Genomic DNA, 24,610 nt, shown 5'->3' with positions numbered 1-24,610 from the left:
TGCTGTTGTTTTGAATTAAGAAATTATAAGTATCCCTTAGTGTTTTGAATCCAGATGTTTATGGCAGCTAGGTAATGCTGTGTATATTACAACAAATTTAATGCTGACCAACTTGTTTATTTCAGTATTATGCCTGTACTGAAAAGAAGGTTAAAACACTCATTTAGAAAATGCCAACTAATTTTGCTTTTTATGTGATAAAACAAAAATAATACACAGTGCCAACTACAGCAGTTAATAGCTTTGGTTGGCAGGAAATATTGTGTGTAGACATACACTTGTTGTTTTCTCTCTCTCTCTCTGAAGATGTGGTCATGTCTCTCCATGTAGAAACAATGTTGTTACAGTAATAAAACAGTTTTCATTATCCCATTTGAAGTTGTAATTTTAAAAGTGTGTGCATGCCTCTAGACAAGTGTGGAAATCTCCTAGTGTATACTGTTGAAGCTAAGATCTGTAGGATGAAAGCTATACTACTACTACTAATAATAATAATAATAAAGCTTCAATTTATGAAAGAAAAAAAGCTCTAACATTTAAAACATTTTTTTTTTGTTGGCATTACCCTTTTGATTGAAGTAAGGCACAAATGCCCCAAAACTTAAGTTAACAATTAATAGGCATGTTTAAGAAGTCAACAGATATATTTTTTTTCACTTCTGATTTATTCCTTCCCTGAAAGGGATACAAAGCCTGTCTAGAGATATCACCTGTTTTAACCACTTGTACCACGTACAATGGAATGATGTCTATCAGTTAGGAGCCACTAAAGTGGCAGCAGTGAAGCATATTAAATGTAAGAAGAGTTGCACACACTGTAAGCTACAGCACAGTGTGACATATGAACTTCAAAAGCAAGAAATACAAGTAGTTGTTACTCTTAATTTTGATTTTATTCTCTTGAAACAGAACATTTTCAAGGACCCTACAGAAGTACATATAGTTTTAAACAGTTTTATGACAGAGAATAAGATAATTAAGATATTTAAAAAATATATTTTGGAATAAGATATCATACAAGTCATTTTTAACATTTTTGTTTAAATGGTTTAGCCCAGTGGATAATTTCTAATATAGTTTGTAAATTTTAAAATTGCTTTTATGATTTACTTTGTGTGAATAATAACATTTTTTTCATACAGGTCTCTGTTAAATCAGCTAAAACGGCTGCAACTGATAGTCTCTAGCAGTTCTGCAAAACCTGCACAAACGAGCACCTGTGTCGCTGTGAGCCTAAAATGTTTTTTACACTTTTCTTTATTGTATCTCATTGTTGTCGTCTCTCATGTGTAGTAGTACCTCCTCTTTCTGTCATATTTAATACTATAGTTATAGTTGAAAAAAACACCAACTAAAAAAGTGTGGATTATAGTTTCTTTTTCAGCTGATATCTTTGTAAGCAATTATGATAATTATATTTGCATGCTTTTATGACCTGTTTTATTAAATATATTGTGAAAAACATAACTTGCATTTTCTTGTTCTACAAGTAGGATTTGAAAGGGAATTTGTTTAACGTTTGAATTGGCTTATTTCTAAACTCCATGTACATTGTTGTAAAAAAAAAAGTAAATGAATTTTATTTATTGTGTTATCAAAAAAAATAGTTGTGTAATTTGGTACTGAATTTTAATAACTTTTTGTACTTTAATCAAGCAGCTGTTATGAAAAATATAAGTGATGTGTAAGAAGTAACTAAAAACAAGACAAATGTTAAGACATATGCAATTATGTTTTTTAAGGTACTTTGTTGTTGTTTATTATAGGTTTTGTTGCTGTCGTTTGCTTTGCTGCTTCTTCCAAATTTCAAACCGAGTTCATTTGGAAATGAAAGAGAGCTCAAAGCACCATCCTTGAAAATTTCTCCAGGCACAGGTACTTACTTTGTATAGTCCGTATCAGTTTAACAGTATAAGATATGACAGATTTTTCTATATGTAAGAAACTTGTAATTATGCTTTTCTTACACATATCTGTAAATATTTTGTATTGGATATCTGTATGTGAACTTGGTTTACTAGAATTCTTGGGGAGTAGAAGGGTCTTTGATAGATTACTCTGATTTCAAATACAAGCTACAAGATTTTGGCCAAACAGCATGAAAATAGTAGATATTAGGAGAGAAATAATTACTTTTTTTAAAATAAGCTGACTACAAACTATACACTAACTTTAAAAATTGGCTTATCTTTTGTCAGCTGTGTGAAGTACTTATTATAAAATTAAAAGAACTACTTGGGTTTGTTATAGGAAATAGTTAGCGATTAAACTTGAAAAAATTAGGCTTAGGGAGAGCGTAGTTAATTCACCCAAAATAAATAACAGAGAAGGTATTACAGATTAATCATATGGTTGGTTCTCTGCAACATGCTGGTATCAGGCAACATTTAACTGATGAATAGTGTAATTAACAAGTCTATTAAATTTTAAAACATTGCTTTGGAATCTTTCTGGTGAAAAACATATGAATAATTATTTAACAACTAGTCTACACTAGAAATGTAGTTAAATATGTCTAACATGACTTTGGAATCTCCATTTTCAGCTAGTATAATAATTTTTTTATCAAACTAACATAACTTACAAAACAATTTTAATGAACATAAAAGTTACTTACTTGATAAAGTAAATTGAAGATTAGAAAATCAACAGCAATATTCTGCTATTTGTATAATTCTTTGCTAAATGGAGATTAAGGGTTAGCTGTTGTGAATTCACAACTTTGGAAAGAAGTATAATGCTGCTGATAAATGGTTCAAACAAGACATAATCACCTGCTACAGGGCAATGGTAGATTCCCAACTACCTACCATTCCAAAGTAATGTATCATACCCCTAAAAGGGTCGTGTAAGAAGTGAATATTGAGAGAAGATGAAGTTACTGTTGGCTGACGACTCCACGTACACAAAGTAAGAGAAAAATTTCATGAAGGAGGAAGCTGCAACATTTGAGCAGAAAGTGAAGAAGATCCTAGGAAAGACAGGAAGTGAGCAGAAATTAATGCATCTCTTAGAAGAGAACCCTCATACTCCCAACCATGAGGGAGATGCCAAAGGAACAAACCCAGGATCCCTATGTGGCCCACAATATCGGGCATGGGTAGTGCCACGCATAGTTAGGCAAGGCCCTGACGAAACCACTATCCCAGGCCTTGGGCTCAGTAAGCAACTCATGTCTTAAGAACCCAGCAGACCTCGTCAGAAGACTATATAGAGTATGACTTAAGAACAAGAAGACAGAGAGCTCTGATGTAAAATAGCTGTTCATCAGATATCTACAGAGGATAATGATGTCAGTGCTTTCAATAGAATAATATAAGTAATGATATCCCCATCCCAAGGAAAATCGTATTGTTGTGAGTAAGATTTGGCTCGTTTCAGTTCATGGGACAGGAGTACCATTAGTGCAATTGGCTGGCTGTGGGATTACCATTAAGTGTTGTCATAGCTTCTTTAGTAATGGAAGCATTGGAAAAACATTACAGAGGCATTGTAGGGTGAAGATTCAGTTTGTCTGACATGCATAGATGACATTCTAGCTATAATGCCAAGAAGACAATACATACAGACAACATTGGCAAGAGAAGATGTACAGTTTACAGTTGACGAAGAGTAAGTTAAGAAGATTCAATTCCTCGACTCTTTGGAGAGGCGACAAGGGACCTATGTTCTTTGTGTATAGAAAGTAAACCAACAGAGATGATTTCATACACTTCTCAGCACATAAAAAAATGTAAAGATGGGTGTGACATTGGGATTCTTCGTGAGAGCCCTACAGATATGCAGCCCAGAATTCTTAGATCAAGAAAATAGACACGTAAAGGAAGTTGCAATACCCTACAGGTATGCTCTTAAAGCTAAAGCATCATGTATGGACCAATGACAGCAGACAAGATGAGAAAAACAAGGAGTTCATAGTAGTCCTCATTGCCCAGGATGCAAGTCCCATCAAGACAACTAAAATTGGCAGGAGCTTGACAAACAAGACTAAATGAAAACTAAGCAGATGTCAGAAGGCACAATAAAACCTGCACAATAGTAGTATGTGCAAAAGAGGCAGGGCACCTGCTTGAGTAGAAGAAAACTAAATTCATCAGCATGGAAAAACAACAAAGAAAAGCAATGGAGGCCGCTTGCATCCTACGAAAATGTAACTTAAATGCCACAATGGGAGTCTACAAGTGGACAGAAGCAGCTGCAAGTCTGGTGAAACAAGAAGAGAATGCTAGAAAGCAAAAGTCATAAGGAAGAATTGAGAATATTTTTTGTAATAATTCCTCATAACATTAAGAACTTAAAACATGTATATTGTAAAAACTTGGATTGTTATCTGTGTTTTTATTCCAAACTGGTTTGTATACCACAATGAAAGATTACTGTAATTAATCTTTAAACATAACTTGGTAAAACCTCATTACATCTGAAGGAAAGAACGCCCAAATGGAAAGTTAATGCCACATGTTCAGTTTCATTTTTTAATGTATATCCAAGGCTGCTTAAGCTAAGAAGCAATTAGTTTTGGGCAGCTAGATTGATATTTCACATTGGTACATCCAAATAGATTTGGTAAGGAGTGGACAGTTTGAGGTGTCTCAAACTTCCATAGCAGTACTTCCTCCGGTAATCTTCTTGATAAAGCTATGAGCTCCTATCCTCTTCACATTGTGGCTTTATTCTGCTCTTTATGACAACTGCTAATCATGGTTTTTTATTTGAGATAACAGATTTCCTTTTAGCATACATAGGTTAAAACTACTCATCTTCTAGTAGTTCATTTTAGGTGTTGTGATTGTAGGTAGTACCTAAAATTGACTTCTTCTGTGAGAATAATGTTACAAGACCTTCTGGAAGGAAATTCTTCTATTTTGCAGTTAGAAAAGCATTCAAGACGTATGTTAAAAGGAAGCGTGAAGTAAGGTTTAAAACAGGCTACTCCACGATTGGTTACAAATCACATTGGAGACAATGATTAAAGCTAATCAGCTTGTTAATGGAAGTAGCTGAAGAATACGGTAGTCTATTGCAGTTAAAAGAGGAACTTCCCTTAGAACTGTAAACCAGATAAAACACGTGGGTTTAGGTCCACAAATTCCATATCACAAGTTTCACTCAAAGCATATAATCAAGCAGGAAATCAGTTATCGATGACTAGCATGTGACATGTGTAAGTATTTGGTAAAGCACATGTCTCTTCAAGTAATATACTATCATGCAAACAGTAATGCAACACTTAAAAAAAAAAAAGTGCAAAATCTTATTTATTGCTGGACTTGGCATACTTAGATCATAAATTCAAAGGTCCATTGTTTGTGGCCCATTACTGTAAACATTTGCTCCACACTTTGAGGCTGTGAATGCATTATAAAAGAGTCAAACTTCACTTATTTAGTCATGCAAGAGATAAGAGGTTGGTGCTGTTTACTATCTATCTTTCTTTGTAGTCAGTCTGATAAAGAAGGGTTATGTGCACATAGCCTTTTAAATGGGTTTGCATGACAATTCTGGAGCAGACAAGCATGTCACTGAAGCTTTTATAAGAGAGCACAGTAGTTACAAGTAATAGGCTAAATGGTAAATTAAAAATCTGGAGGGCTGGTAAAATGTTATGATGAACTCTGCATGTTGTGAGGGTAAATGTCTGGTACTACTGTCACAAGAACTTGGTGCCAATAATATATGCTTCCATAAATACAGAACGACCAGCCATATATACAAGTCAACAGGCCAGACACCTCAACGAGGAGGACTTGTGTCTTTGATTTACTCAAACAGGCTCTTGAAAGTCGTCATAAATGCATGGCTGATAGGTTTTGAGAAGCATGAAAAAATGTGGACAACATTGACTTTACTTTAAGCTAAATCTTTGTACAGTGGAAACTACACTGAAGAACTATAATAGATGGCCATCATATAGAATACCATTGCTGCTAGGTTTAGGAACTTGCTAGTATAGATCATGAACTCCCCTTTGAGCATTATCAATGCCATGAAATCCATTTGTCAGTAAGGTTGGTTTAGCTCATTCCTAGTTGTAAGTGTAATGTACAACATTTGCACATGTTCATCAAAATCTGTCGATAGAAGAATCATCTTGATGTGCCCAATTATGTGGTGGTCCATGTATGTTAATAAGCAGTAGTCCTTTTACATTCAGATATTAGTAACAGTAAAGAGGAAAATAATGTATTAGAATTGCAACAGTTAACAAAAATGTGATCATGAACATCAAATGATGTACCAGAAAGTAAGTTACAAATATCACTTAATTATCAACACACACACACACACACACACACACATGTTGAACAAGATCTTAAATATGTACCATTATAAACTGAAATAATAGAGTAATAAGTAGTATTTTTTGATTGATTGCAAATTGATCTCATAAAATTTGGTAAAGTACACCACAGTTTCCAGTGACATTTGTAATTTTTTGTATTTATTGCTGTTTTATGTAATGTTAAAATTTGTTTGTTTGTTTTGTATACAAAATAAAAGTTAATAAAAATTAGTGTTATCAACTCTGTATCTAAATAAATGCTTTGTTTTTCAGGCCAATCACGAAGTTTGTTACATATTAAAAATGAAGAGCAGAGCCAATTAGCTAGAGTCAAAGATGAAGTGATGGTTGTAGATGAAATTTTTATAAGCAATTCCAATAAAAGATTTTTCTCGTCGGAGAAGACAGAAGAATCAGTAAAGGCTCCAGCAATGCACAAGAAACCGTATAAAGATATGTGGTTGACAGACTATAATTTGACTACAAAATTTAATGATTCTGGGGGTAATAATGTAGGAAATTCCAAAAAGATTATAGTTAAAATAGCAGAAGATTTGTAACCAAAGTTGATTACTGCAGGGCACAAAAGTTTGTGTGGCAAACTGTTTGGTTTTGTAAGCTTAACATCAAGAATGTTTTAGCATAATTTTTAATCAGGTATTTTAAAATATAGAATATCTGTGTGCTAATTTTAGCTATGAAGTTCTAACATTTTAAAGAATATGATATCCCTTATTTCTGGTATTTTGTCATCTTTTACTCACCACAGTTAAACTGTATTAATATTTGAAGATTTCCTAGCATTAATGTTGTTCCTTTATTTTTCAAATTATTCAGTAGACAAGCTGTTTAAGATGCTAAAAATAAATAGAAAATCTATCCTTCACCAGATGTCACTGTGTTACACTGGTTTGGGAGAATTCTACCCCTCTTTCTCAACCATGTACAAATTATTAAATGAAACTAAACTTCGAGTGGAAAATAGTTTTATATTAAAAACAGTAATAACAAAAAAATTTATTTCATAATATTCGATTCATAAAACAACATCAGCACTGAACAAGGTTTTGTATTCAATCAGACGTTTATAAAGAAAAGATTTAAATGATCACACATTTTACGTTTCATTGTGCACTCAGTGCTAACGTATGTTTCTGTAGTTCAAATACAATGGAATAGTGGCCTGGTATGGCCAGGTGGGTTAAGGCATTTGACTCGTAATCTGAGGGTCGTGGTTCGAATCCCCGTCGCGCCAAACATGCTCATCCTTTCAGCCATGGGGGTGTTGTAATATGACAGTTAATCCCATTATTAGTTGGTAAAAGAGTAGTCCAAGAGTTGGCAGTGGGTGGTGATGACTAGTTGCCTTCCTTCTAGTCTTACACTGCTAAATTAGGAACAGCTAGCACAGATAACTCTCATGTATCATTGTGCAAAATTAAAAAACAAAGAAACAAATAATAGAATAACTGTTTTGAGATATTAAAGTCTAATGCTGGAGTTGAAAGAAATTCTGAAGTTCCATATTAAAGATACTATTTTGGTATTACATTGTTTTTAATATTTATTATAAGAATAAGTTTCTTATAGTGACACATATCCTATACAAATAATTATTTCTGTAGTGACTGACTAGGCTTCATTTATTTTTGCATTGATCTTTTTCCAGGACTACAAATGAGAGATGAATTTCCCCAAAACTTGTAAGATTCAGTGACAAGTAGTTAAAGGATTGATAGATGAAGCTGTGTATTTATTTTTGTTTGAGATTCTTCCATCCTGTAGTCTTCATACTCAAGGTAGTATCGGTTCGCTTTTGTGCATTGACAGCGTAAGCTATTAGTGATACAAAAGTTGATGAAAAATTTAAGATTTTCAGTAATTATTGAGCGTATATATATATATATATATATATATATATATACGTGCCCTAAATATGGAGTGTTTAAGTAATTGGACTTAAAGTTGTAATGTATTAAGAATATGTTATTCTTGCTTCACCTAGATGTGTGTTACACCTTTTCTTTTTTAAGCATGTCATTTATTAGCCAAAAATATCACACGTGTTGTCTTCAAAAATGTTTTCTTCTACCCATGAGTGCTATTTGTGTGTAACACCCCATGTTGATTGTAGTTGGAATAAACTTACTACGCTTGGTGTTGATGACACATAAGGATTTATTAATTTAAATAAAATAAAGGTGGTGGATATGCACCTAAGTCAGAACAAGCTTATATTGTTTTACAAATCATAATAATATTTATTTGATGTGAACCTAGCAAATCTGTACACATTTTTATAGCTTCTTGCAATTCGTTTTTTATATATAATTTTGTAGAGGATGCCGGTGATCTAATTGTTTATTATAAATTATTGTAATTGGTGCATTTCACTTAGTAGTGTTAGAAATATGCGTTAGCTTCGAGAGCCGTCATATTATTCAAGTGCATAATTGAAAAGGTTACTACTATTTGAGCATAAGTTGTTTAAACAACTTTATGTAAATACTGTAAGGTTTCTGTTGTTCAGCTTGTAATGATTTACAACAAGCATTCCTTTAAACAGATAGATCCAAATATTTATTTTGGAGTAGTTAGTATCATAAATACCTGTTAAATGTAAAAGTAATGGACTTTGATTCCGATTAATGTTGAAAAACTGTGTGATGTTTTTTGTAAAGTAAATGTATACATTTTGTTATAATTTATCAATAAAATAATGTTATTAGGTAATGGTTAAAAGAAGCATCTATTTACCAATATTCATTAGCTTCAATATTATTATTATTTTATAGAAATTACTTGTAAAACATCTTCATATAGTGGATTAATTTTTCTTTATGTATAAGCTGTTGTTTCAACAATAAAGCTTCTAGCAGTTTATTACTTGAAACGTTTTCTTGTTATAACTACGTCATTTATTTATGCTCATAATCCGGCATGGCCAGGTGGTTAAGGCACTCAACTCGTAATCTGAGGGTCGCGGGTTCAAATCTCCGTCACACCAAACATGTTCGCCCTTTCAGTCGTGGTGGCGTTATATGTGACAGTCAATCCCACTATTCGTTGGTAAAAGAGGCTACTCTGGCGGTTGGTGGTGGTGACTAGCTGCCTTCCCTCTAGTCTTACACTGCTAAGTTAGTGTAATTTAGGGTAGATAGCCCTCGAGTAGCTTTGCGCGAAATTCAGAAACAAAAACAGAACAAACCAAACAATTTATGCTTACATTTTATTTCTGTTATTTTCGTTTTGAATATGTTGAATATTTACGTAAGTGTATATAGGGTATTAAAGCTATTCCTAAATTTGATGGGTAAGTTTTTGTCTCATTTAAAAAAAAAAAAAAAATCGTTAATAAGCATTTTTGCAGTTTAATAATTATAACAATAGAAACCCTGATAACCAATTCTTGTTAGTTTTCTAATTTATATCAGTATCAGAAGGGCCATCTGTATGTGTTTTATTTTATAACAAAATTCATTGATCAGACCTAATCAAACTAATGCATGGTTGTATACTTGTTAGTGCCTAAATCTGTCACTGACCAAAACCACTAATTACAATCTTAAAATAGTGTGTGCAAAAACTATTTTTAGAAAAGTGAAATGTGCTATGTTAAAATCAGAAGAGTCCTCTGACACTGACTCTAAGCATATTTATTGAGTATAAAAAAATGTAACTCAAAACTTAAAATGATTTTACCCTAAATATGTTCAACTGTTATTCATCTGAATTTTTCAGCAGCACAATTTAAATACATACATTCCAAATTGTATGTATCACGTGATGTAGTCTGTACGTTAATTATTCATTACAAAACAGTATCTCACCTCCTTTAACACAGTTATTTTCTTTCAGTGCTGCACTCTATATGCAAAGCGTTTTCACATGCCACAAACCTTAACTTCCATCTACACCACTATTCACGTGCTTCAAAACTTGTAAATCAATATGACAACTTTCCATCAGTAGGAGTGCGACACAGTCTCCTGACACAAGCGACTCCCTCTCTTCAATTCTATTTAATTATCACTTTTTAGTAGGCAGTTATCGAGTGCAGACGTGTTTAATATTGCGTTGTTTTTTACACATTTTCTTTAACTTTCTGAAACAATACAAAAAGTTTTGTTTTTGGAGTTTGTTCACTATAGTATTTTTAATTTCAGTTTGGTTTTCCAAAGTTTGTGTCACGACTTCCACATATTACTAATGCTTCTGAGATCGATTTTTTAAAATCGTTTACGTTTATCAATTCACCTGTGACTAGTATGTTACTTTCCTTCCAGAGGAATGTCTCTTTGAGGTGTATGTTCCCACTCAGTGATGAGTGTTTTTTATGTCCAAATATGTTACGTATCTAACCAAATTCCATCTTTAATGAGATTGAACCCTTGTAGGTTGATGTTACATGAGGTAGCTTAGCAAGAATTATATGGGATATTCAACCAAAGTTGTCTTGGGGAAGGGGGCTGATCTTAACAATTTCAATGTATACCAATTGCCTATAACACACGATGTTGAGATGGTATGTTCCAAATGATCGCTCGTAGGTTTTCATAGCGATACACTTGCTTCATAAATATGCCCATTCCAGATCATACTAACCCATGGATTTTCAGGAATAAAACAGAAGGGGATAGTTGCCCATCCCTTAAATTGGATAAATCAGAGGCAGTTTGCTTTCCAAAATAAGATTTCCTGATCAGTCTCCAGTTCCTGCATCCCTATGGACTCCCCACTACATTCCCTCCAACATTCTTCCAGTGGAGCATAAGAGTTCTTGCCACTTTCCAGCTTCAAGCCACTGGAGTGGTGGACTGTGGAGGTATCCTTCTGAGTGTAATCACTTCCACTAAGTAGTGTTCTGCTCATTTAGACAACATTGATCCTCCAAACATGTGCTCCATCTCAGTAGTCCTGGAGATTAATGTCGGACCAAGTCTCTGTGTGGTTTTATCTGGAGGATGATGGCTGGTTTCGAGTAGACCTGTCACACTGCAGTTCACCCCTCTGATTGGGATCCCTTGTCTTACCATTATCTGGATGCTTGTTCCCAGTTAATATTTTTGGTTTAGGGCTGAACAAATCAAAACAAATCCTTACACATGTTGGTCGTGATTCCTTATTTAGGCCTTAGGTTTTTTTCTGCGCGTGCTCCTCTGTGTGGTGGGTCCCGGGAGTTGCTGTTGCGCATCAGCTACTGTACGCTCCTATCCAGAAGGTGTGGTTGCACATATGTTACAAAAGTCATGCACTATCATGCAGCAAGTTGTGGAGGTTGACATTGCATTCCAGCTTCTGTGTGGTTCTATCCAGAGGATATTGTGCATTTTTTCAACATGTGTTACACTTTCGTGCAGTGTGCACAGGGGTTTAGGTTGTGCATATATTCACTCCAGCTTCTGTGCAATCATATCCTTAAGATGACGTTGCCTGTGGCAAATACTGTCTGTCTAATGCTCTACCTCAGGAATTTCAAAACCTAAAGCTAATGATGTGCTATGTGGAACATTTCCAAGGGGCTTTGAAATTCACATAAACTGACACATTGATACATCCTTTCCTAATATAATTTGAACGTCAGGTTTCCAGATGACTGATTGTGATTATGAACACATGCCCTGTTTTGCAGATCGGTATGGTAGTTCTCACCTGTTTTATTCAACTTGAGGTGAAAACAGTATGTACTCTCCTTGTTACCACATGCTAGATGGTGTATGTCCAATAAAGTCCATCCGGTTTTGGATTGGAGTTGACCTGCTGGGTATAGCCACTTCATACCATGGTGCACATCTATTTTAGCTTTCACCATCTTTTCGTTTGTTGTTGAAAATTCTACAGTCACTTCTATGGTTTGGGCTTGAACCCATTCAGTTTTCTCTCCTTTGGATATTCCCCTTCCGTTTTCAGCTTAAGTGTATACAGCTTGATTTGTGTGGCTATAATGTCAATACACTGGAACCAAGATTTAGGGCATTCAGAAGATTATGGATTCTATTATTTTGGAGATTGTTGGGTTTCAAGAGTTGGTGAGTAGGAAAATAGGTTGGATACATCAAAGCTGATCAGTGCGTTTCATGGAATTATTGTGGTTGTTCTTATGATGTCTACAAACTGGACTGAGTTCTGAACATGTGAGATGAGATGCTTACTTATGAACTGTAAGACTATGGTTGTGTTTGTAATGTTGTTAGCTATACATTTCTGTTTCAAGTTTTTTTATGTTTAAGAACTATTTTTTCTCTGTGTTATACTTAACTGATCTTATAGACTGCTAACCATGATAAGTTTTCATCTGAGTTGTACAATTTTACCATAAATACTTAACGAAATGTTACGTTTATTTTTTTTTTGCAATTATTTATGCACGTTTGTCTGACTCAAAAGACACAGTTTAACTTCTGAAGTTAATTTCCCTTTCTTGGCCAAAGAAGTTAGCTTAATTATAAAGACAGCTTTCGTTCCAGGTGTTTTGATGCAATGTCAGTTTTCATTTATAAGAGAACCATCAAGGTATCTGCTACTGACCCTAAGTTTTAAAACATCAACCGGAGGGAAGGCAGATAAGTCGGCAACCATACACACTAAGGCATTGACTGTCACTATTATAATACAACCACAGCTTAAAGTGTGGAAAATAGTTATTGGTATCACGTGGATGTTTTGTTTTTAATTTCGTACAAAGCTACACGAGGGCTATCTGCGCTAACCGTCCATAATTTAGCAACGTAAGACGAGAGGGAAGACAGCTAATCATCACCACCTACCGTCAAGTCTTGGGCTAATCTTTTACCAACGAATAGTGGGATTGATTGTAACTTTATAACGCCCCACGGCTGAAAGGGCGAACATGTTTAAACATGTATGTTTAACAGTGATCGTCAGCTTAGAAATCCGGGTCTTCATTGTGTGGTGAAACTCACACCCGATAGGATTGTCAGTAGCAAAAATACTCTTAAGTTAGGTGGAAAGGTACCACAATCAAGAAACTTTGTCGCAAGTCTGTGATACATTTACTATAAAGCTGCAAGAATAGAGATGATTTAGTTGATCACTCAAAGCATTGGAAGAGATCTTAAGGGACACCTCAAGTTGTGTAATATTTCTTCAAAACTCGATTTATACATACAAAGATATTTTTGTGCAAATAAATCCTTATCCAAAACAAAGATATAACAAACCTAAGAGACCATCACGTAATCTTTCCATGGTGCCCCAACGGCTGGGAATATGCATGGCAATTTCTTCTTTTACGGACTTACTAACAATGTCTGGATTTTGTAGCACAATGCCACGTCTAATATGTGTGGTTCATACCAAGGTAGACCCTAAATCTGAATTTTTGTCCGAGGTTTCTAAAGTACTGGATCTTAAAATGGATAACCAAGCGCAAGAAAATTGTAAACTATTCTATGGGAATATAAATAGATATAAACGTTCTATGGTAAAATACTGTTGTTGGTTTTCTTCACAACACATTCTTCAAACTAATTTCGAACTTGCATATATACACATACATACATGAAAATAAATTCTAGCTGAACAATCCGTTTCAAGATATAATTTTTAAATATGTATATCATTCAATACCGCTTCTTCTATGGGTATGTATCATTTAAATATACCACACCAACTTTAATACTGTTAAATGGTATATATTAAATTTGTTATTGTACTAAACAGCATTTAAAAGCTTTATAAAACTGTCGCGAAATACTCAAGTAAAAATAGCGCCCCCTAAAAGACGAAACTACGATACCTCCAGTAGACGTAATAGTTTCAAAATTAAAACATCGACTATGTAACTATTGGGTGGAACGTGTGATAATACAATACTTAATATTTTAACTATTATATCAAGAAAAAGGAAAATTGTTAGGTAAGTAACAAATTGTTTAATTACTTAATATCAAAATTGAGACATTCCTTGTTTGTCTAACATAACTATATTTCTAGGGTTGACACACATCTAGCGATTTCTAAAAGAACCATTATAAGAATTAGATTTACAACAACAGCATGAAACGCCCTTTCTACTTTGTAACTTGGCTCATGTAAACAAAGCGGCGAAAAGTTGACAGGTTTTTAACTACTGTATTACTGCGTCTCATGTACTACTTTTACCGAGGTTGACTTGGGTAGTTGTTCCACTTACTGAAAATATTGGCTACATGATCTAACATATGACGTTCTAGATAGATGGCGTTTGAGTTTGCATTTCAAACACCTATTAGGCCTTTACAATAACACGCGACAAAGTGTGTGTGTGAAATAGTCGTACACTGTTATGAAAGAAACCGAGCATTTTACAACATAATATCCACACTAATTTAGATGGATATTCACTTGTTGAGCGAACAAACCCCCAAAGGATAGAAAATACAATTCGATGTTGATATCAACATTTTGAAGTATATCAGATTTACGTCATACGCGCCAGTACAGTTTAACATAAACATCGTCCATATTGAATACCTCTCGGATCTAGTGCAATGAAACATTCGATCATCACAAAATAAACGTTAGTGTTCCTTATATAGTTTGGACATGCTATTCTTTAAAGTATATTATAACAATTGTTTTTAAGCTTTTCTTAACAAAAATTATTTGAAACTTAAATTATTCTCATATATATAACCATCGTCTATCCCAAAAATATCATGCTAGTGATTTTTCTGATGGATTATTATTCAAACCAATTTAATATATTTAATAGTTCACCATCACTTTCTTTAATATGTATTTTTAATTACAGTACAGGGAGAATTTATAACATGTACATTACGATATTATTAAACCAATTATAATTATTGTGAAATTATCACTGCATTCAAAATTAGGGTTACGAGTTTAAAATAAAAAACATTAATTCACTTGTATTTACGACACTTTTCTTTTTCTTTTCTCAGAACTGAAGCAGCACTGAATTTTAAGGCTAAGCACTAAACATTTAGATTAGTATGTCTTCCTATTCACCACTGAAAAATTTCAAACTGATTCCATAGAATTAACATATTTAATAACTGAAAAAGAAAAGTTAAGATTTACAAACAAGTAATTATTAGTCCTGGAATATATTTCAATATTTTTCACAGAAAAGTATACCCCAACTAATAAACTGTTATCTTTTACGGATCTTTATTTTATTAGAATTTCAAAGTTATTTTCTTACTTCTATAAGAAGAATGAATAAAAAAAAAATTAAGCTCACCCCATATAGAATCTAGATTGTTAAAAATAAATAAAAAGGAATTAGCAGATACAACATTCACTGGTAGAAACATGGATAACGTTATACTACTATACAATAACAAAATGAAATCTTTACATTGCAAGAAAGAAAGTACACAAATCAATTTGTTTTCTTCATTTCTTTATTTTTTATACTTTCAGTTTGTAACTACGAGCATCAAGCTTAGCTAATTTATCAAGAATACACAAACTGCCTTAATTTATAAACAAGAATGTAAGCACCACATCCACTATACTTGTATTAATGACAAAAATACTAGATTTTTATCTACTGACTCTTAGTATGTCAGTAGGAATGAACAGATTTTTAATTATAATGTACACAACTGAACTAACATCTGGGTCAATATTCCCCCTCTAGGCAGAAAGACAGATTAACAATTTCTTAATTGATTAATGTAACTTAAATCACTTCATGACATTGACAGATCCAAATATATGAAGTACAATTCCTGACTAATACTCCAACTAAAAATATCAATAACCTTTTCATAAAAAAATTAATATTAAACAGCATTCAACTGATAAAAGACAATCCAATATGTCACATTCAAAATCCAAACTAAAAGAAATCAAGAAAACTATGTAGATATTTTAACCTGCTGAGATTCAAAACTAATCAACGAGTATAACAAATCAACTTACTACAAAACAAGCTACTATAACTGCTATATAAACCTGTTTTAATTCACCAATGTCTTCTTCCACGAGGAAAATAAAACTTCAAACACTGAATGATTTCTTAAAAATATATTCTTGTTTGAAGTTACTATGAGAAATGTTTATTTTAAATTCTGTAACCACAAAATATAACAAACATTTCATCTGGCAATGTACTGCAGGATAGTAAACAAAATTAAAAATGCACGTACTTTGGAGTTTTATTTTTTAATATTGAAACAATAATTATAATTTTAACAGAATATGAAACAAACACAAATCTAAATATAGTTATTTCTAAGTGGTGATGTTAGGTTCAGGAAAAAAATTCAACTAAAATTACACCAAATCTCTCTTACACAGATTTATTTTCAAAAGCCAGCAATTCAGTGCAACGAGTTTTAACTCAGTTTTGGGAGCCCAATATAAACATTTAGTGATCTCTTACACATGTTAAAATATGAAAATTATCAACAATCACAGTACATCTTTGGCTGTTACAATAATTAAATTCTAAATTATCCTTTTAGTTATAAATACATAAATGAGCTTACTATTTTCTCATGCTATTTTGGAATTACTTAAACTATTAAAATATTTTTAGAGCAGTATCAAAATCCAATATTACAATAATCTATTTTAATTCTACAGCTGTATTTCTAAAATTGTTCCACTAGTATTAAACAGGTTTTTATTGGCATACTTTTAGTTACATTCATAACATATATAGTTATAGTTTTAAACCTTTCATAACATATTACTTAGAAAAGAATAATGATGCCATACTTCTACAAAAATTAATATTTTAACATCAGAATTAATTATTTTCTAAGATTAAGAATTTTATCATGAATTTGGCCAAGAGCTACATCTAACAGTGCTTGGAAAACATAATATATAATCTCTTAATAATGAATTTATGTATATTAATCTACTAAAAAAAAGATGTATATACACACACACGCTTGCACAATTTTCTTTGGAATGCTATAAATGAATGAATGAAAACAATTCAAAACCTAAACAAATACTGAAGTAAAAACAGATTATTTTTAAAGTATTATACTGCATGTACTTAGAAGCTTCTTTGACTTTTTTTTGCAAAATCCTAAAGCAAAACACATTTCTTTTTCTTCTTCTTTTTAACTTGTAAAGCAGCTCTTGTTGCCATTTCAAACACTTCTCTTACTCCATCTTTTGTTTTTGCCGAGCATTCAAGGTAGCCAAAAGCGTTGATTTTTTCAGCCATGGCACGACATTCTTCTGTTTTCACTGGCTCTTGCTTCATCTTACCCAGCTCTTTAATTGTGTTCGGATCATTCCTAAGATCTTTCTTGTTTCCTACCAGCACCAGGGGGACATTTGGACAGAAGTGTTTAACTTCGGGCGTCCACTTTTCCTGAATGTTCTCCAGACTATCTGGACTATCGATGCTGAAACACATCAAAATGACATCAGTATCCGGATAGGACAGAGGACGGAGCCTGTCATAGTCTTCTTGGCCTGCAGTGTCCCATAGGGCTAACTCTACCTAATAGTTAATACAAAAACACTTATAGTAAGGAGAGTTAAGCCAAGTAACAAGCATGATCATGCATTCTGTGCCATCTGATAAAAAATAGTATAGATAAAAATATAAATGCAATGCATAGATACTAAATCAAACTCAGGTATATTTTGAAACCATACATTATACTGTTCATTCACAAAAAAATGTTAAAATGTTTATATTTACAAATAAAATTAAAAAATAAATGTTATTACAAATAGTAGACAGAAAAAAATTCATACAAACATTATACATACAAACATTGTGGCAACACAAATCAACAAGTCACATGACAACCTGAGTCAAGGTAATGTTAGAATGGTGTATATCAGTACTACATTTTAATAATTTAGTATTTTGTGTACTGCCAAAGTTTTGTTAAATGGTATTCTAGTATATTACGTTGATGATAAATGACGTATATTCGACATAAAACCCAAGTACAGTAGCAAGTATCACTTCAAATTTAGAATTGGACAGTATATGTTATGGAACGTGTAGCTATAGTATACGATAGTAAACCCGTGTTGTTCATGTTTTTTTATACATTACAATACAATGTCTTCTGAGAAACCAAGGTTAGGATTAGAAATAAAAAGTGGAATGACATTATTTCACAACAAAACATATTCAGTAAAAACACATGTTAATAAGACAAATTAGCCTACAAACAAATAAATCTTAATAATTTCAACAAATTGGCAATGTCACACCTACTAGAAGAGAATGGATCATAACTGTAAAAAGTTGATGTGAATTTCAATTGAGATGTGTTAGGATTTCTTTTATTTTTTTCACTGGTTAAATGTTGTCTTTTTTAAGTATTTAGAGGCACACTGAATGCAACTTTATTAAAAAATTAATCACATTTAATGCAACTGTAACCAGAATGAAAGATGTAAACACGTGTCATGTATCTACATGACCTGTGTATAAAAGCTGTTGCTTGTTTACAGAGGTAATTTAAAGAATTACAGATATGCATCTGTTTTTATTTTTTTGGTGTTAATGGACAGTTTATTATTACAAGTTTTATGACAAAGCTTTAGAATATTACAATACACTATCAGAGGAAAGCCATTCTGTGATACACACATCGTGACAGATACTATTACAATATACTAATCCTAATAGGTAATGAGGAGCCACCAACTATATTACTTTTGAAAAGTTTGTAATAGTCCCTTTCACTGCAAAAATATTTGTACACTCAGACCATAAAGTTATCTTCATATCCTGGATTTAAAATTTCTTGTACTTAATTGCAAATATAAATGAATAAGAATCAATTTGGAAAATAGGACGTTGCAAAAAGAGAACTGCAATAAGTCACATCCCAGCCATGGTAAGCAAAGTGCTTCATTCTTCAAATACAAATATTAACTAAAGTCATTATTACTATCGTACGTGCGTGCGTGCATGTGTATTCCAATAAATATTTTACATCAGTTTAATGTGAAATACATAACATTGTCTTCTGGAAGAAACTGATGTATTTATGTGAATATGGATTTCAATATATTTTGCTTCTATTTGACAGAAGTGCACTTAATATTTACACAAGTGAACCCAACAAAAATAAATATATCCTACGAATAATTTGGGGCAAAACTGATTATAGAAATATGTTTCATTGTATTTTCAATTTAAAAACTTTCTTGTAAAAGTCACTTCATTTTAAATTACAAATTAAAGACGTAAACAGTTCAAATAGAATTTTGAAAGTTTTAAAACAAAATTTTGTTTCAAAATAAATATCAACATTCACACATATTGGAAGATACAGTAATATTGCTATAATAACAGATGGCATATGAGCTTAAGAAAATTTGGTGTTCGCATTTAGTACTTTACCTATTATACTTCATATATTAAACTATTCAGTCCTTCAAAAGACTGTTCCTGTAGTCCCCTCTGGTAAAAAAGAAAAAAATTCACACCCATTATTTTTCTGGAAATTATCAAAGCCCCTCTTAAGGTACTGGTCTCCACTATCACTGATGGCAGTCTTTTTTCCCATAAGCTAGTCACCTTGTTACCAAAATAAAAACCAAAACCTTATTCATCTTTAACAAATTTTAAAAGTTTTGTCTTCATAAATCAAGACAGAAATTAAGAGGATTTTATTCTACAAATTTATGGTATAACCTTTTGAACTTCAATAAGATCATTTCTTGTCATTTTGTTTTCTCAAGAGAAATTAAATTAAGATATTTTAAAAATCCCTATAAAATAAATCATTCCAAGATCCCTCTTCAGATGTCTTTCCAGCATGTTAATATACTTTCTTAGAGATCTAAACTTTTCACAGTACTCAAAGTTAGGCTTATAAGTGGTTTGTGTGTATATAAGAATAACTACTTCTCTTAATATTAAAAATAAATTACCTTAAAACATCAAAATGTTTTTTTTTTATTTAATCAGACACTCAACCAAAACTGGTATTAAAGTTCATTTACTTCTAGTATTAATTCTTATATACTCCAACATGCACCACAGATGTGCAATAATTACCTGTTGATTTGCAATCAATATATTTATACACACACACATTCTTAAATTATATTAACTGAGGACCAAAAAAAAATCTGCTTTGGTGTCTTACGTGAATTATTTTGTTTGCACTAACTAGACTTGAAGGTCATTTGCCACAAACTTGTTTTATCAGACAATTCAAGCTATTCTATAGGAACACATCATCAATACAGGTAGAAAGTTCCAAAGTGCATAATTACATCAGCTAAATTTACCAATTTATTAATTATGTCCCCATCAATACTATTAGTACAAATAAAAAATGAAATGACACACTGACCTGCTAAAGGCATCAGCACACAAGACTGACAAGATACATTTGATTGGACTTCATTAATAACCACTTTAAATTCTTTCATCAAACCACCTTCTAATTCAACTACCAATTAAACAGATTTTCTCCAGCCTCTAATAATATAATTTACTTAACTAATCTTCAGTATAATATTGCAACAAGTCACCTAAAAATACAAAAATGAAAGTCCAAACACCTTCCTTCAATCAAAAAAGTTAATATTAGTAAGGTAAGATTTTCCTTCACTGAATCTATTTCACTTCTTGACATCATATGTACTGAATGATCTACCAATGCATCTTTGGCTCATTTAGGATACCTCATTTTCATCTTTTATAAACTACAGATACAAACTTTTCAAACATTGACTTCTAAAATATTTCTCCAGCCTCCTCTTAAGCTTCTTTAGTGCCACAGTTTCTACCAAAACAAACTATTCTACAGGCTCTCCACCATATTAAAAGAAGAATTGCCTTGACTAGAATCATAACAAAGTTTTCCATAATTTAATCTTGTGCTCTCTAGTCTTACTGACTTCAGATTATTTTATAAAAATATTTTTTGATTGTACGGCTTGCAAGCTTCTAAAAATTCCAAACCTTTTTTCAATGACTAAAAATGTCAACCTAGCCCTACAAGATAACCTCTCCAAATGCTTGATAAATAGACCAAAAACTGCACCCTGAAACCTAAAATTCACTAAATCTTTTATCTTAACTCTTCTATCTAGCATTTTCATTAAAACTAGTTCTAAGTTCACAAAATTTTAAAAGGAATAAAAAGGAATTTATTAGCTCAAAAATATCACTTCCAGCTCCAAACTATAACCATCCCTTAGTACTCATTTATTATTTCAATCTTTTCTTGAACTAAGTCAAATTTTCTGCCTCCACCACCCTTGAAGACAGCTCATTCAAAAAACCAACCACCCATCTTTGAAAAGTAATACTGTCTAAACTGCAGATAACTCCTATACTGCCAGAAGTTGAATTTATGATTTCTTGTCCTACTGTTTTCACTGCTTAGGACAAAAAGATTTGAGAAATCTATATTTCAATACCCAAAATAACCTTAATCACTTCATTTAAAATCACCTCTGGCCCTTCTCTCCAGATAAACAATTTAGAGATTGTAGTCTTTCCTCATAGGACAATCCCAGATATCACCCTGACTTTTTTTTTTCTTCATCAATAACATACAATTTATTAAGAGTCACCTCAAAAGCTTTCTAAAAGTTAAGGCAAACAATATTCACTTGAATACACTAAAAAAAAATCTGCTATGACAGAAGACTAACACTTCACTGTAGATCATTAACTAAGTTCCAAGATTGTGTATGCATTTTTACTGACTTCTAATACCAGATTCAAAAACCCTCCACAGAATTAGAAGTCAGTTCACCAAGCCTAAATTTTTAATTTTTCCATAGCCTCCTTAGGCACTTATTTTCTTTAAAAGGGCAATATTTGTAATATGTCACACATCAAGAATTTCACTTGATGAAAATTGTGCTGTAACAGTTGAACTAGCACAGAAGCTTAATTCAACCCTTTCAACAGTTCACCATCATCTGCAACTGCTTGATGGATATTTTATAAAAATGTTAAGCACTACAGACCACGGCTCAGTGCAGGTAAATTAGCTAAAGTCGCAGCCCAAAATGGACCTAGGAAAAGTATTATTAAGCGTTTGGTGGGATACTGTCGGTGTGATCCACTTTGAGTTGCTGCCACTCAATGTAACGATTACATCAGACTTCTATTGTCAACAGTTAGAACACTTGAATGTTGTTCTGAAAGAAAAGTAGCCTGCTTTGATAAGTTATAAAGGTGTTGTGTTACACCACGATAATGTACAGCCCCATACAGCAAGGATCACATCTGTAAAGATTGAAGAACTAGACTGGGAAAAACTTCCACATCCTCCTTATTCTCCAGACATTGCCCCATCTGATTATCATCTATTCTGAAGTTTGCAGAACTATCTTGATGGAAAAGAGTTTGGAACACATGAAGATGTCAAAACTACTCTCTTTACATTATATTCCTCCAAACCCCAAGAATGTTATAGAAGTGGCATTCAGAAGTTTGTGAATCATTGGCATGAAGTAATTAATAATAATGGAACATACATTAATAATTAAATAACATGGAAAGCATTTCAAATACTTTCTCTTTTTCTGAACCTAAAAATCAGCCATTACTTAATGGATGACCTGATACCGTAAGTTTAAATAGTTTCAGTATCGTAACAATGGGTTTCATCTTCTTTTGTAATCAGAATTAATTAAGGTTGAACTTGAAATAATAATCAGTGATGTCGAGAAAAGCCACTTGTAGAGAAAAAAATATATATGTAAAAACGGCTCATTTGGGTTGAGAAAATATTTTGCGTAGAGGAGCGAACAACGTAAAATATTTTTCAACCCAAACAAGCCATTTTTACATATACATAAGGTTGAACTTGCTTTTTTATGCTTATAACAAAAACAAATTTGCAAAAAGAAACAAAAGTCTTGCAGCAATTTTTTAATTCTCATATCAATAACAGTTGATAATAGAAATACAATTACAAAACGTGTATCAAAAGTGTTATGTATATATAAAAAAACAGTCTTAGCTTCATAAAAACTTATAAGAATTTACGTGAAAAATAACCTTGGTCAGTTAATAAAAAATCACATTTTCCTGGGACTGGTGTCTTCCATGCTATTTACGTTTACCTAGGAACACAGAATATTGCATGACGCTGTTTCACATTACACATATCACTGGTATCAAGTCGCACATCCATTTTTCATCAGCTTTAATCAGTCAGTTAATATATTATTATAACTTATCGACGAATTACTGAAACGATTTGACTTGGTAACTTGGAGGTGGAAAAACTAACAACTGATGATTGTGTTTGAAGTTTAACTATTTAAGTACGTTTCAACTGTAATTTAAAGCAGTAATATGAAAAAAAATTCAGGCCTACGTTACTTAAGTTTAAAATATAATCTTACCTGTTTTCCATCTACTTCTATATCTGCTACATAGTTTTCAAAAACTGTTGGTACGTACACTTCCGGGAACTGATCTTTACTAAAAACAATTAACAAACATGTTTTACCACATGCACCATCACCTACAATGACTAGCTTCTTCCTGATGGCCGCCATGTATACTAAAGGCTGGGGTTGAACAATAGCTTCTAAATTCTAATTCTAAAATAGATTGAAATGAATGATTAACTCAGCAATTCACGATTAAGAGGCGAAACTAAATATAAATTAAGTATTAAAAACGCAAAGTATTTATTATACCTACAACTCGCATTAAAATTAAAGAAACACAATTAAACATAGTTTTAATGATACATATATTTTTTATCGTACAAACAACATGTTTTACCAATTTACTAAAGCCCAACCCATGAATCACAACGATTATAGGTTGTACTTTTACTCTCCCTTCTTTCTAATTCTTGCTCCTAGCGGTGAACACACCCTCATCCGTTTCTTTCCCTTTCTTTTTTTTTTATTAAAAGAACAATAGCTTTGTTTTTTATATTAAAAAGAACTGTGTAAATAGCTTTGTTTGTTTACGGATATTCGTGCAGAAAAACTCAAGCACTATATTCGTTGGACCCCCATCTGAATAATAAATAGCAAGACGTTTTAAATATGTTATTCGATCTGTAACCAATAAAATATAAATATGCAAGCTATAACTATTTTTCGTGATACGAGTCGCAAATTGTTTCCAATTTAAAGCAACATAATGTCCAGACAAAAATCCAATGTATTATCCTCTGTTTACAAACGTAAATATGTTGCATAAAATTGAAAATAACAATAAACAAGGTTTTAGTTCTGAAATATTTGTCTAGTTTAATAGTCATTAGTATATGAATTATTTTGCCAACCAAGAGAATTATTTTATATTTCTAATAAAAGACCAACATTTTTGAGGGAAAAAAAAGAACACGCCAACAAACCTTACGTTTCCACAGTCATAATAACTAAAAAAAACCCAAAAAACAGTCTATTAAA

At 32.3% G+C, this 24,610-nt stretch overlaps 2 protein-coding genes across 5 annotated transcripts in view; one reads left to right on the top strand and one right to left on the bottom strand.

The window, feature by feature from the left end:
• LOC143244393 (uncharacterized) overlaps positions 1-9,176 on the top strand; it is a 40,215-nt gene extending 31,039 nt beyond the window's left edge. For all 3 annotated transcript variants that reach the window (XM_076488974.1, XM_076488972.1, XM_076488973.1), the window contains 3 exons: positions 1,143-1,227; positions 1,767-1,875; positions 6,557-9,176. In XM_076488974.1, the coding sequence (XP_076345089.1) occupies positions 1,143-1,227; positions 1,767-1,875; positions 6,557-6,843 (481 nt within the window). In that variant the 3' untranslated portion in view covers positions 6,844-9,176. The remainder of the gene's footprint in view (positions 1-1,142; positions 1,228-1,766; positions 1,876-6,556) is intronic.
• A 6,463-nt stretch (positions 9,177-15,639) lies between these two features.
• LOC143244394 (ras-like GTP-binding protein Rho1) lies at positions 15,640-24,189 on the bottom strand. 2 transcript variants are annotated; one of them, XM_076488977.1, is made up of 3 exons: positions 23,970-24,189; positions 23,582-23,782; positions 15,640-17,726 (listed from the first exon to the last, which is right to left on the bottom strand). In XM_076488977.1, the coding sequence occupies exons 2-3, from the start codon at positions 23,735-23,737 to the stop codon at positions 17,304-17,306; spliced, it is 579 nt and encodes a 192-aa protein (XP_076345092.1). In that variant the 5' UTR covers positions 23,738-23,782; positions 23,970-24,189; the 3' UTR covers positions 15,640-17,303. The 2 variants fall into 2 exon arrangements, with proteins under 2 accessions (XP_076345092.1, XP_076345090.1); XM_076488975.1 differs by having other exon boundaries at positions 23,582-24,076.
• Positions 24,190-24,610: the final 421 nt, after the last annotated feature.

This window comes from Tachypleus tridentatus, chromosome 2 (assembly GCF_004210375.1).
Source record: "Tachypleus tridentatus isolate NWPU-2018 chromosome 2, ASM421037v1, whole genome shotgun sequence".
Taxonomy (NCBI): Eukaryota; Metazoa; Arthropoda; class Merostomata; order Xiphosura; family Limulidae; genus Tachypleus; species Tachypleus tridentatus.
The sequence above is the reverse complement of the archived record's forward strand: the minus strand, read 5'-3'. Positions and strand labels throughout refer to the sequence as shown.

Excerpts from the sequence above, each read along its gene's own strand:
- LOC143244394 (XM_076488977.1), bottom strand. The coding sequence starts at position 23,737 with ATGGCGGCCATCAGGAAGAAGCTAGTCATTGTAGGTGATGGTGCATGT. Across the intron at positions 17,727-23,581 it reads TAGAAGTAGATGGAAAACAG|GTAGAGTTAGCCCTATGGGA; the intron begins GTAAGATTATAT and ends ATTAACTATTAG.